This window comes from Triturus cristatus, chromosome 7 (genome assembly GCF_964204655.1).
Source record: "Triturus cristatus chromosome 7, aTriCri1.1, whole genome shotgun sequence".
Lineage (NCBI taxonomy): Eukaryota > Metazoa > Chordata > Amphibia > Caudata > Salamandridae > Triturus > Triturus cristatus.
This window is the reverse complement of record NC_140590.1, coordinates 215535246-215549789: the sequence shown is the minus strand read 5'-3', so window position 1 is coordinate 215549789 and position 14544 is coordinate 215535246. Positions and strand designations below refer to the sequence as shown.

Genomic DNA, 14544 nt, shown 5'->3' with positions numbered 1-14544 from the left:
AATAGTGGTTGGTTTCGAAATGTGATGTTACTAGGCGCTTGCGCTGGCCATGCGTGACTTCAGAAAGTCTCTCTAACCTACAAACCTTTCTTTTACCCCCAGAGACTGAGACAATATGCTTAGAAAATAATTATAGGCCATGCTCTTCCAGGATTTACCCTAAAAAAGCTTAGGCACTGTTGCCAGAACGAGGTGCATCCACTGCTGATCCTGGGCGCGCCTTCATTCGGTCTGTGAGAAACAGAGAAGAGACGTCTGCAGGTGCAATCAACTTCTTTATTACGAAAGCAAAAAAAGGCTTTCAAGATTTCACAAGGAGCTGAACACACCTTCTCTTTCCGTGACAACGGTTGCTTCATTCTAAACTTTGTTTTCGTATTTAGTGTCCTTCCTTCTCTTTACTGAGGGATTAGAGAAATAACCAATTAGTGCTGAAATTACCCGAAGTGCCTCTTGTGCACAAGTTGTGCCACCTTTTCTTGCAACAACAAGAGAAGGAAAAGCTACAAAACACAAAATGATACTATAAAAGTAAAACAAAAGAAGCAACTGATTGTACATTTGTTCCATGCACCGATGCACTTATTCCCATTAAAGCCTGCCCGGATGGCTTTGCACATACAGGGGAAAAAGCATAAAAAGATTTTTGGGTAGAAAATGCCTACAGGCAGGAAAGAACTTCACAAGCAGTGTCATGAATGTGGCTCTGAAATATCAATAGTTCAACATGCATTCTAAAGGAAGCTCTCCGGGGGTGTCAGAATTATACAGTAAATAATGCAAAGTGTAAGGTGAGCGAGTAATACTACTTTTTGTGGGGTCACATCTCATTCTATGTATATTTGAACGATTTGTTAACAATACATCCTACAGATTGAGGCGTAGTCAAGCCTGGCCGTAAACACTGACAGGTGAAACGCAAGTTGTGCAAGTGAGTGATGGAGCGTCTCAAACCAGGAAAAGGAAGCGGGCGTCGGCCCCAAATGTAACCACGCATGAAACCGAAATTATGCAGCAATCAGAAATGACGAAGGAGCACCTATGTGCACCTTAGGCAACACTGTGGCCTATATAAAACCCAGAGCAGGAAGGAGAGGTTTATTCCCAGGCGACCCGTGGACGAAGACCTACCGCAGCTCTAAAGTCGACACTAGGTATGTTTCCCTTCGCACTGCTTTCGAGCAGTGACTTAGGTTTCACCAACCTGTCTTCATATTCGTTGCTTCGACCCCTGCCTGCGACCACAACGCTTCATTTCACCTTGTGATTTAACTACGGCAATATATTCAACCTGTGCAAATTCCTCGTGAGGATTGGCGGCTATTGTCCAATTTATTTTCCTTCTCAAAACACCGTTTCAATAATTACATTTATCTGCCCTCCGTTTATTTAAATTGTTTTAGTATATTTACATTTTTTGACCACACTGCCAAATAGCAAAGTAGGCAAAACAGACAAATTAAGTAAGAACCATTTTAGAGAAAGAGTGCCCGAGAGCGCGATATCGAGAGATAAAATCGGGGTGAGAGGACCAAACTGACCGCGAGCATCCCACCTTTGGAATAGAAGATGAGCAGAGACAGTCACAGAGAAAAAGAAGACATAAGCAAAAGACAGAGTGAGAATTAGAGACTCAAAGACACTTGAAGAGACAGTGAGATTGATCCATGTGAGTGAGAGGGAGAGACAGGGAGAGAGCAAGGCACTTTCAATGGGAAGTATCTGCTCAGACCCAGAGTTACTGGGTGCTTTATCTGACAGTTTTTCAGGATTAAGTCATAAAAACACAGACATATTGCACCACATCTGAGAAGGCTGACAGTGTCCACTCAAGTGCCCGTGGGCATTGGGGGAGCACTGCCTTCTCATCCAGGACTGCTGCAGGGGGTGGGCCCAGGCTGTGCAATCCTGCCGCCCCAGTCCCAGCCCTGCAACAACTTCAATGGGCCCGTTGCCTCCAGGCCTGAATGATCGGGTTCAGAGTTCTCACCCATAGTTGTTGCTTTAGGTGAACTACTCTAGACTTGCATTGTGTTTTCAAGATTGTTCACTTACCAATTAATATACCTTTCCTCAACATTCTGTCTATCTCTGACATCATAAATCAACTTTGCTAGTTCTTAGACATTATTTCAGATTTTGCATTTCCTGGACTGGATCCTTCATCTTTTTCACTGAATCATATGTGCCACAAACAATGAATGAAACGCTTCTATTTTCTATAGATCCACAGGAAGAGAGAGTAGTTAATTGCCCTGAACTGATATCTCACAGTGACTGTCTCTGCCTCTTCTCTTCAGCCATGAATAACATGTATGCTTCTGTCTCAGGCCCCACTGATGGCATTCTTGAGTTCACCCTTCAGGCCCAATCTAGGAGTAAACAACACTTACTTTCCTGCTATGCACTGTAATTCCCTCTCAGTGTCCTGCCACTTCTAGTTGGCCCCTGAGCATGAATATCCCTTGAACACGCTCTGGGCTCCATATTTTGGGCAACAGTAACAGGACCTTCTATTCTGCTTCATGTCACAGTAATAATAAACAAAGGGGCAGATCTACAAGGAAGTGCCGCAGCGCGGCAACACGAGCCCTTTGGCTGCGCCACGCTGCAGCACTTCCAAAGCACAGGAATGCGATATATTTACAATATTATGTCGCATTCCGGTGCTTCCCCCTGAGCTGGCGCACAAACTGCAGCCATGCGCCGGCGCAGGCACCCTTGCACCATGGTGCACGGATGCCTGCATCATGGGGGAGGTTGTTTTTGTGCTGGAAGGGGCACCTTCGTACACAAAAACAATCACTACAGGCATTTTCCTATTTCAATGCGTGCTATAGAATGTAGCACGCATTGAAAGAGCAAAAAACGAGGAGAAATGAAAACATTTCTCCTCCTTGCGCCTCGCTACGCCTCCAGCAATGACGCGCATTTCCAGATTCACAATTCCTTGTAAATCTGGAAATATGTCTCGTTCCATGGGTGTGCGTGGGAACACCCACAGCAACACCCACGGAACGCCCCACAAAAAGTGATGTACTTGTGCAGGGGGCTTGTAAATCTGCCCCAAAGTCTTTTTCAATGGAATTACACATCTGTGTGGGACAATGGCTTATGTATCCCTCTGCAGTAAGATTATACAGTTATGTAGCAATTTGGCACAACATAAATCTGATTATTGTAAAATACCGCTGATCTCGTCCCATCAGAGAGCACCCCCTTCCAGTTAGGTCTGTGGGGAAGAGAAATATGCATCAACACCCACTTAAAGAAAATTAAAAATAGTATTGTGCAAGCAGTAGGAAAGGAAGATAATTAGACCCTGAAGGTACTTTGCAAGCACCGTTTCATATCTCACCACCACTCTCTGTCACTCTTGTACCCACACCTTATTAAACAAATCCACATAGCCCTCTCATGTGTATGCAACTTCTTTTCTTTGCAGGACAGCATGACTCTCAGAATGGTGAAGAGAACTTATTTCCTTTTGGTGCTGGCAGCAGGTGAGTGTAAACCAAGCTTAAGTTAAAGTAGAGAGTCTGGAGGATCAATTAGAGGAGTAGACTGGAATCTAAGGCCACATGCCCTCCTGTTCTCAACCCCTGCACTTTGACAGGGCAAGAGTTGAGAGGCTAAAAGCACTATCACTGGGAGGGTCTTGAGTTTTGTTTTCCATTTTTAACAAGTTATAGAACACGTCTAAATTGTTTATTGTTTTATTACTTCTCATTCTATTGAGTTGGTGCAATGGCTTCCAGATAATAATTGCTCACTTGTTGAACAGTTAGTCCTTGACCTCTGGAACAGCACTGCCCTCATCTCCTTTACTAACAATTTATCAGAATTCCTTTTAATCAGTTGCTAACAAAATTATAGGATCGATTAACTAAATCTACACTTCTAAAGAGCATCTTTTAGAGTTCCATGTAGAAAGAACAGCAGGAATAAAGTATCTGCAAAGAGCCATTGGCTGATAACAAAGCTTGACAGACAGGCCTTCAAGCCAATGTATGAAGAAGACTCATTCAAACAAGACAGAGGCTGAATAGGGCTGATTCAAAGTCTTTTTCATTATGCCATATTTTATGTGTGTGTGTGCACATGTGTTTGTGGGTGTGGGCACATGTGCGCACGTGTGTGTGTGTGTGTGTGTGTGTGTGTGTGTGCGCATGCGTTTGTATGTACCCAGACCTAAATAAATGCAAAATCCAAAATGAACATCAGCGTACTACATCATTTATATACATGAATTGAATTAAACCAAGGCCAAAGTTCAATGCATGAATGAATCAAAAGTCTTAGACACTCCATTCTCAAAGAGAAGATGTGCCATTTCAGATACACAACAGATAATCAGCAATATGCCTCATGAAACTAGCTTTGAATTCCTTTGGAGACTAATGTCGTCTCCCTTTGCTTTTTTTTCAAAGTTGTATATATAGCGCGATCATGAGCCAAAGGTATTAGAGCACTTTACATTAGCACCAGTTGTGTTTCACAAGGACATATTAATTATTTTTTTTTGGTAGGCATAAGGAGATTAAGTGATTTGTCCAGAATCACAGGATGTTGAGGGTCGGTGCTGAGACTCGAACCCGGTTCTCCTGATTTCAAGGCAACCACCCTAGCCACTAGGCCACATCCTCTCCCCTTTGGGCCACATCCTCTCCATTTCCTCTCCTGTCCTTAAATGTATGCTTCTGCATTGCAAACCTTAACATCTCAAATAAGCAATCAATGATTACGTTTAAAAGAGGGTTCCATTACTGAAGCATCAATCTATTCTCTGTTCTGAAAATCAGTTATATCTAAGGTTAGACCCTTCAGCCTTAGGGTAGTCTTCCCCCCAACGTTTTGCCTTCCTCCTCCACTTTTTCTGACCGGATTTCTGTATGTATTAGGACTCTGCACACTTTAGACTGCTAATCTGGGCTAAAGTGCTTGTACTCTCTCCTCTAAACATGTTAATATTGGCCTATAATTAAATGGTATATTTATTTACTTATATGCCCCCAGTATGGTGGCACTACCTGTGCCCAGGACCTGTAAAAAAAATGCTACTCATTGGTCTGCAGCGCTGAGTCTGCCACCCACTTAAGTAGCCCTTTAACCATACTTCAGGACTGCGATTACAGAACCTGTCTGTGCAGTGTTAAACTGTTGTTTTGACCGTTTGTCAACCCCCAACCTTACCTTTTAGCACATACAAGTCTCCCCTTGAGAAGGCCCAGGACAGTCCGAAGGGCACTATTTAAAAGGCAGAACTTGTAAATTTAAGTTTTACATGTCCTGGTAGTGAAAACTCATTAATTTGTTCATTACTACTGCAAGGTCTATGTCTCCCATAGGTTAGCATTGCAGTTGCCTTATTAAATTTAATAAGTGTAATTTCCAAATGGGAAGAAATTACTGGTTCATGTTTGGTATCTTTGGGATTCTGATTTAAAATTCTAGCTTATGATGAAGATGTTTTAAATTGCAATTCTGAAAATGCCACTTTTAGAAAGTTGTAATTTTCTTGTCCTAGCCGTTTTGTGCCTGGAGCCTCTCTCTGGTGGTATGACTGGGTGCACTTTGCAGTTGGGCTTTATGTATTCCCCCCAGACAACCATCCACAAGGGGAGCTTAGATTTGATGGGATGGACCATCAGTGGCAGGGTGGGAGGGAGGAGTTCACACAGCCTCATTTACACCTGAATAGGAAATAGCCTGTCCTCTCACAAAGTGTCTAACATCTCTGCATTGGCACTCCAGCCAGCATGGAGCCAGGGCAGGGGAGGCAGGGAATTCCATGCACTTCAAAGCCATTGTCTAGAAGTTTCTCCCACCTTCCTGAACCAGTGCACCAGGGTATACAACATGGGCCTCATACACCACCACTTCAGAGCGACTTTCGTACCTGAGGATACCCTCCCATGAAGAAGGAATGCTTTGCTGCTGAAGGACTGCCAATCTGCTGGACTCCTGCTTTGCTGTGCTGACTTGCTGCCTTTTTGCCTGCCTGAGAAGGACTAGACCTGCATCTCTTGAACCCAGAACCCAGAGTGACTCCTAGGGCTTGCTGGATGGCCCCCTGATCTGAATCCACAGGGACCTAAGAAGCTTCCCAAATGGTATTTGCACCTGGACTCTACCTTCTGTGAGTCTGCCCTTGAAGTACTGGGAATTTAAAGTCCAGCGGTGCAGAGGAACACACCCTAAGACTTCGGGTTCTTCCTGTTTCAGACCTACAGAAACACAGAGTCTTCTTGGTGAAGTCAAAGATCAGTTTATTGGCTGCAGACCAATTATAGGGGTCCGAGAAGCACAACACAATGTATGTTCTCAGGAGACTGCTTAAAATTACAGAATCGGGCTTCTCTTAAATACAAAATATCATGCTTCAGGCATACATTCCTTGTTTTACGATATGGTCATCTACATGTATCCATTACAAACGAAAAGGCAGAGTCATGATGACCATCCCACATTCTAGTTTAGCCAGCCCACAATTATTTACCCAGCGAGGCTCAGATCCCATATCAGATATCAACAGGCCCCAAAAAACACGGGCATCTCCTGTTTGTAAAACAAGCCATAAAGCAGGAAAAGTCAGGTGTGAAAGAGATTAGCCGGAGGCTTGTGTGGGATGAAAAGGCTTTATGGTGTGTCAAACCCTGATGCTAATCACAGGTGGCCGTAGGACGGGGAGCTCGTGAGACCGGACTGACCTGGGGCAGCGGAGCCAAGCTGCACAGGTCACAGAGAAGTCAAACAGAAAGTACATGTGTTCTAAAGGCCCATACTTGTTCATAATGTGTAGCCTATGTGAGGGCAACCATAAGATGGCCACCGCTCTAAGATGGAACCCACGAAGTCAATGTATAATATCGTATACACAGTGCATTTAACAATGAAATGTTATGCAAAGCACTTGTACATACCGCATTGGCCATTCGCGGTTCGCTAATACCGGGATAGACAGGGGTAGGGCCCTGCCTCCCACACGGTCCCAAATTTCAAAGTACCACAGACCCTCCTTTTGCCCTTACATAGGCAATAACTATACTCACATCAATCCGAGTCTAGGTCAATATTCACAAAGTCATGGAGATGTTGCTGTAGCATCATCCTATTACTTAGCTCGTCCCTCGATACAGGTTTCCTTACACATAATGTAGCACAGAGGCCACATATCGCAGGAGCACACTGTATGCACAGACAGAACAGGAATAGAATGGCTAAGATCATTCCAATGACCATCAGAATCTTCCAACCCCAGGCAGATATCAGTTCCCAGAACCACCCCACCAGTGACCAATCTCCTTTATCCACATGTATGGATTCAGATATTCTATGCAGTTTGGAGATGGCTTGATAAACTGTTGGAGCGTTATCTGGTATGAAAATGCAACAGCTAGATTGGATGACCTTACATACCCCACCGCGGTCTGCAAGTATGACGTCTAGAACCATACGGTTCTGCAAAGTCATGAGGCGATCCGCTTGGAGCTCAGCTGTCAAATTACCAAGGGCACCAGCCATTACATTAACAGTGGATTCAACCACACGAGTCAGTTGTCTCAGGTTCCTACTATTGACCATCGGTCCCCAAAACGGCAGGAAACCCAAAAAGAAGTCTCCCGCTTCCTGACCTGCAGTATCCTCCTTACTAATCACGCCTCTTACAACTCTGGTCTTGTGATAATCAGAGGCAGCAGTAAATGTCGGCAGTAGCAGATTTGCAATATAACATGTGCCCGAGAAATCAGGGGGCAACCATGTATATGCTCGGTCATTGAAGACAAAATATGTACCCTTGGCAGCCAAAAACGCAGGGGAAAACTGTGATGGAAAAGTGTACGTTTCAGTACAGTCACTTTTCCCCAGTTGAGCTCTTGGATTCTAACCATTACCTTGTAAACAGAACCGACCTATGTGGGGTACGACCCAAATTGGGGATGAGATTTTTCGCTGTCTTTCACCCAGACTAATGCTATACCCCGTCGCGTTCCACCCTACATAAGCTCTCAATTCATCCTTGGGAATAGATGAGTATGCATCGATATCTCTGCTCATATCGGCAACTCCTTTCATTAAAGCCTTATTATTTGTGCTAGGTCTGATGGAACGCGGTTGTCGCGGGGAGTAGGCATCTAGTGCAAAGAGAAACATGGTCTGGAATGCCCATGACGACCCATTGTAACTAAACAGCAGCACTAGATAAGGAATACCCTTGTTAATGGTATGTGGCATTAACCCACACACCCAGCAATTGGTCGTATTCATGACTAGTTGGTGCTGGTGCAGGAGCTGAATAAACGAGTTGTTTACAAACTCTGATCGTCTAGCTTGTTCGTGTTCAGGCAGAGGGTGGAAAGAGTGTGAGGAAGCAGTAGGAGGAGGTATAGGCTGTACAGTGGGTGCAATGGGCTCTTGAGAGGAGAAGAATACAAATCCTACAGTAAACACCATCATACTACATAGTATAAACAAACATAATAATACAAAACGTTTGCTCTTCATTATTTTACATATTTTCGGTTTAAAGATCATTTCCTCAGCGAGTCTCTCCATCTTAAAAAACTCCATCCTCTAATCGTGCCGCTCGCGGCGGGTGAGTATCTTCCGCTAAGGAGTACGCCTGTCAGTCCAGGGAACGCCCTAGACCAACCAGAACCGTGGACCTAACGTCTTCGGCCTGTACCCCAAAGTCTTGGCACCGCGACCCTGCGGCTGAACCCGGATGGTGGTTCGAAAAACAAAAATCAAGAAAGTCCTTCAGATGGGAGAGCTATAATATCAAAAAAAATAGTAAGGGGAAGGAATATTTATTTGTCCATAGGCCTTGGTCTCAAGTTGTAGCGGTTTCTGCCAGCTACTGTCTGGTCTTGAAACAAGAGTTCAGGCTCTGTGGTGTCCAATCGAATTGACGGTGGCACAGCTTCTTGCAAAATATCATCACTCTCTTGTGCTGAAGTTGTGCCTCTTACGCGTGCATCACTAAACGGTACAAAACGAGGTACAGTGTCTGTTTCAGAATCAGCGATACCCTCCTGGACCCATTGGTCATATGGTAGAGGCAAAGGGATCCTCTTGCAGTGGGCGCCGTGTATCCAATTCTTCTTCCCCTTTACTCGAACAGCTGACCTTGTCGACAGAAGTACGAGGTGAGGGCCAATCCAACGGGGCTCATCGTTGCTCTTCCGCTGGAAATTCCTCACCAGAACCCACGTGCCAGGGTCGATAGGGTGTCCTGGAGCTTCAGAGGCCTGGGGGAGAGTATCATGCACCTGTTGGTGTAAAACACGCAATTTAGCCATCAATTCATACAAATAATCAAGCAGTACTGGATGTTCGATTTCGCTGAATTTCGTCGGTCTTGGCACACCCCATACATTGGCCGGGCGGCCAAAAATGACCTCGTATGGACTGAGTCCCACTCGTGAGTGCACAGTCATTCTGGTGGATAGGAGTGCTAAAGGCAGAGCGTCAGGCCTTTTAAGACCGGAGCTCACCTGGATTTTGGCTAGTTTTAGCTTCAGAGTGCCATTGTAGCACTCTACTAATCCAGCTGATTGGGGTGATTTGCAGCGTGAAACTTCTGCTTTATCCCTAACCCCTCACACACATTCTTCATCACTCGACCCACAAATTCACTCCCATTATCACTCCACACCATTCTTGGCATTCCAAATCTGGGGAAAAATTCCTTCACAAGGGCTTTGGCTGTGGATAAAGCAGTGTTGTCTTTTAGGGGATATGCTTCTATCCATTTTGAAAAAGCGCAAACAACAACCAGTACATATTTCGAGTTGTTGCACCTTTCCATGTGGATAAAATCTAGCTGCAAAACTTCAAATGGATATGATGGAGGTGCAAAATGACCAGCTGGAGTTGGGGTTCCCCTACCAGGGTTGTATTTCAAACATACCATACAATTCTTGACCACATTCTCTGCACACTTGGGAATTCCAGCATTCTGCCATACTAGAACCAACAACTTACAGATTCCTTTCATACTGATATGTGCCATTCCATGTGCCATAGTAACCACTGGAAGCACATATGCATCAGGTAACAACCATCGCCGATGTTCTGACAAATCAACCCAACAACCATTCTCATCCAATTTACCCGTACTTTCTCTCCACTTGCTCAACTCTTTCTCTGTGGCTTCAGCTTGAAGAGACTTCACACTCTCTATCGTGTTTTCACACATTCCAACATCACCAACCCATCTTGCAGGGCCTGCAACATACATTCGAGTCTTCACATCTTTTGCTGTTTCTTTCGCGATTTCATCAGCAAACGCATTACCACGAGCAACATCATCAGTGATTTTCTTGTGCGCACTGCATTTCATAATCGCAACTTGTAACGGTAGGGTCAGTGACTCAAGGAGATCATTCACCAACTTGCCATTCTGAATCTTAGCTCCATGCGAAGTCAGGAACCCACGTTCTTTCCACAATCGCCCAAAACTATGCACCACGCCAAAGGCGTACTGACTATCAGTATATATGTTCACTTTCATTCCTTCAGACAACACGCATGCTCTTGTAAGGGCAATCAATTCTGCTGCTTGAGCCGAATTATGTGGCACACGTGCGGTTTCAACAATCGTGTGCAAAGTCGTGATAGCATATGCAGCAGTCGTATAACCATTCGGAAGCTTGAAGCACGAACCATCCACCCATAAGGTACCATCACACTCAGTCAGGGGAGTATCTTTAAGATCCACTCTCCCTTTCGTCTCTTCTTCTGTTCTGAACAGACAATCATGTTGCTCAATCTCATCTAGGTCTGCTGGAATCGGCAATATTGTAGCTGGACTCAACGTGTTGCATCTCTTTATGTGTATATGATTTGCCAACAGTGTCAATTCATATCCTGACAATCGCGCACTAGTTAAGTGCTGTGTCTTGGACCTGTTTAACAATGTGTCCACAGCATGTGGAACCATAACAATCAATGTATTATCCATCACCAGTCCAGCAGACTGTCGAATAGACATAGCTGCTGCAGCTGTAGCTCTCAAACAACTTGGCAATGCCCTAGCTACCGGGTCCAAGGTTGATGAAAAATATGCGCATGGATGCGGTCTGTCGCCAAAAGGCTGTGTTAACACTGATAATGCGCAACCGTCCTTTTCATGAAGTCATGTAGTCAGGGGTACCCAACACAGGAGCTGAACATAATGCATCACACAATTCCCAAAAACTTTTCTGACACTCTTCAGACCATGGGATAGGATTCGGTGTGTCTTTACATGTTAGTGCTAACAAAGGTTTTGCCAGCAAAGAAAAATTTGGTATCCAATGCCTACAGTATGAAGTAATGCCCAAGAAAGCACGCACTTCTCTCTGTGTTCTTGGCACGCTCAATTGTGCAATGGCTTGAATTCTTTCTGGGGTCAGTTTCCTTCCCTCCTTCGATAAGAGATGAACTAAGTAGGTCACTTCTTGTCGACAATATTGCAGTTTTGAGAGAGACACTTTGTGATGAAAGGCAGACAAATGACGCAACAATGACAATGTAGCTTCTTTGCAAATCTTTTCAGTATCCGCGGCGATTAGTAAATCGTCAACGTACTGAATAAGAACAGCGCCACTAGGTAAAACAAGTGCATCAAGCTGCGCTTTTAAAGCTTGACTGTATATTGATGGACTTTTACAGTAGCCCTGGGGAGCGCGTTTAAAGCGGAAGCTTCGACCTCCTAAACTGAAGCCAAAAATGTCCCTGCTTTCTTCTGCAATTAGGATGCTAAAGAAAGCATTCTTTAGATCGATCACTGAGAACCATGCAGCGGAGGCTGGAATCATAGTTAACAAGGCAGTTATATCAGGGACAACTGGAAACTGTGGCACACCAATCTTATTTACCTCTCTAAGATCAATCACAAATCTGTAAACAGGTGGCTGTGAAGGGTCGGTTCGTTTTAAGACAGGTAAAACAGGACTATTGCAAACGTTACCTCTTGTCTCTTCAATTACACCCTTTTAATCAAATCACTGACAATTGCTAACAACGCTTTCTGACCTTCATTGGAGATCTTGTACTGTGGAATGCGTGGCAATCTGACATTGGCCTTTAAAGTGACCACGTATGGAGGTATTTCCAAAAGACCCACATCATTGGGACCAGTAGCCCGAAGGACATCCAGAAGGGATGACAATTCAGGCGGCATTGCATTTTTAGACAAATACATCGGGGAAATCACTTCCTTACCTAATGTAAGTTGTACTCCTGAGGGAGAACAATATAGCGTCGCATGCAATCTTTTTAACAAATCTAATCCTAGCAAATTTTCACCACAACCTGTCATTAGGATGAGGGGTGCTTTTAGCTCACAAGGTCCAACAGAACGTGGCATAGGACTAGAAATCGGGTTTCTAACTGGGACGCCAGAAAAACCTACTGAAACATTCATTTCGCCAGACAAAGGCGCGCCAGGGAGTTTTGAATGCATAATTGAACTCTTTGCAGCACCAGTGTCCAGCAGAAAGGGCTCTGTTACACCCGCTGTAGTCACTTTAACATATGGTCCGCTCTGATCCACTGGTACTGAAACAACTCCCTCTCTCTGTCTATGGCTGTCCTAGTAATCATTACCTTCCACATTGTCGTCTTCTGCATAATAATCATTATTATAGTACTGAGCTGTATTACCAGTCGCGTTGGCTTGCTGATCAAAGCTATTTATCGTATTTTGAGGTGGAAGAGGACGCGCGTTCTGGGGAGCATTTCCACGACCTCTACCTCTAGGAGCCTGCTGACCACCTCTACCTCTTGCGCCATACGCATTACTAGTACGCTGCATTAATTTAGGACAACTATACTTGAAATGACCTTCCTCTCTGCAATATGAACATTGATTGGGACCTACAGGGATACGTGGTTGATAATACCCATTCATTTGCTGGTTATTCTGAAACTGTTGGGGCTGCTGATACATACCTTGCATTTGCCTATAATTATTCTGTCCTCCACGTGGCGGATAAGCCTGCTGTAAAAGGACCTTCGTTTTCAGTTCTTTCGTTTTCTTATCTGTTCTATCCTTCTCGTCTTTATCTCTATTTTCATAATACTGTGCAGTAGCCAGTATTGGCGCCGAAGAGGAAACAGCCCAAGAACTTTCTGAATCTTTTAATTTTTTACACAACTCGGGGAGTAGATTCTGCACAAATTCATCAACAAATAACCGTTGGCCACCTTCAGTACTCATGTCTTGACCACTGTGGTCGATAAACGTTTCTTCAAACCTTGTAAAGAAATCAGACACTGTCTCATCTTTCTTCTGCTTACATGCGGATAGTTTATCCCAATTTACACGCATCGCGGGCATTAAAGTTTTCATGTATGTAATAATTCTACCAGGGAGGTCTGCTACTAAAGGGTCAGGCTTCGCACCACCAACTTGGCCAGCGTCTGCAGCAATGATATTAGCCCATGTGCCCCCTAGTTCTGCAGCATGATCCGTATTACGGATGGATCCCCATAAAGGCTGTGGAACCACATTCCCAAACAACATATCTATGTCAGCTAGATTCATGACACACGATTCTGCAGTTTGTGATAACTCCTTATAATATCCTGCAGGGTTTTTACGGGGGTCAGGCAATGTCTGCTTAAGCGCTAACACCTCAGAACGCTTCCATGGGACATGCACCCAAACACGCTGAAAATGAGCTGGAGCAGCAACAATATTTCGAGCGGCATCAGCCACAACGGCTTCCTTCCATACCGGAGGGACTTCTCTCATAGGGTATTGTCGCACTTTTCCCTTTTTCCCCACAGGGAATTCCTGTTCGAACAATGATTGTTGACAATCGCCATTCCTGAAGGACAGTAAAGTCGCAACTGCTCTATCTACATCGGGACCCACAATTGTACCTTTTTCGAAATCAAACCGCACTCGACACAACTCCTGCGGGTTTGGGTTTGAACCATGATCCTCCAATTCCTCACAGAGGAATTCACACATTTTGTCAAAGAAATACCTCTGTTTTGAGGCGTCCCATTGGTGGAAAACGTTAACAACTGATTCCACATTATAGAATGAAGGGAAACCAATCCACCTACGCGCCAGATGATCTAACACCTCTTGCTCGTCAGGACCAGGCAGCCGACTACGCAATTGCTTACGTTGTAAACCAGGAGTCATACTAGATGACCCAAAGAGAGGCGACATTAAACTAGTAACTACATTAGCTAGACGTTGTCGTGCTGAAGGAGAAGTTGAGGCGAAAACGGGGGGATAGACAGAGGGAAGAAAAGCGCATTCAGATACAGGTACCTGGGTAGTGTAAGAAGGAGCGCCAGGGGAGGCAGCTGATGTGCTAGGCAAAGTCGCAGGAAGCGCGGGGGCAACAGGTAACAAAACTGGCGGCCCTTGAGAGGGCTGCACTGTAGGGTTAGGAGCCGGCTGAGGAGGAGCTGGCGGTTGTGGGAAGGCTTGCGGCATATTTACTGGAGGCTGCACATTTACGAGCTGTGGAGGCGCTGTGGCATTTTGCGCATACGGGGGTGGCGAACTTAGCAAATGGGACATTAGGGAATCTT

General features: G+C 44.8%; 1 protein-coding gene across 1 annotated transcript in view; it reads left to right on the top strand.

Annotated features, from left to right (window-relative positions):
* Positions 1-1095: 1095 nt before the first annotated feature.
* Positions 1096-14544, top strand: part of LOC146809249 (zonadhesin-like) — a 28552-nt gene continuing 15103 nt past the window's right edge. The window contains exons 1-2 of the mRNA XM_085616072.1: positions 1096-1154; positions 3446-3503. Of these exons, the coding sequence (XP_085472198.1) occupies positions 3452-3503 (52 nt within the window). The 5' untranslated portion in view covers positions 1096-1154; positions 3446-3451. The remainder of the gene's footprint in view (positions 1155-3445; positions 3504-14544) is intronic.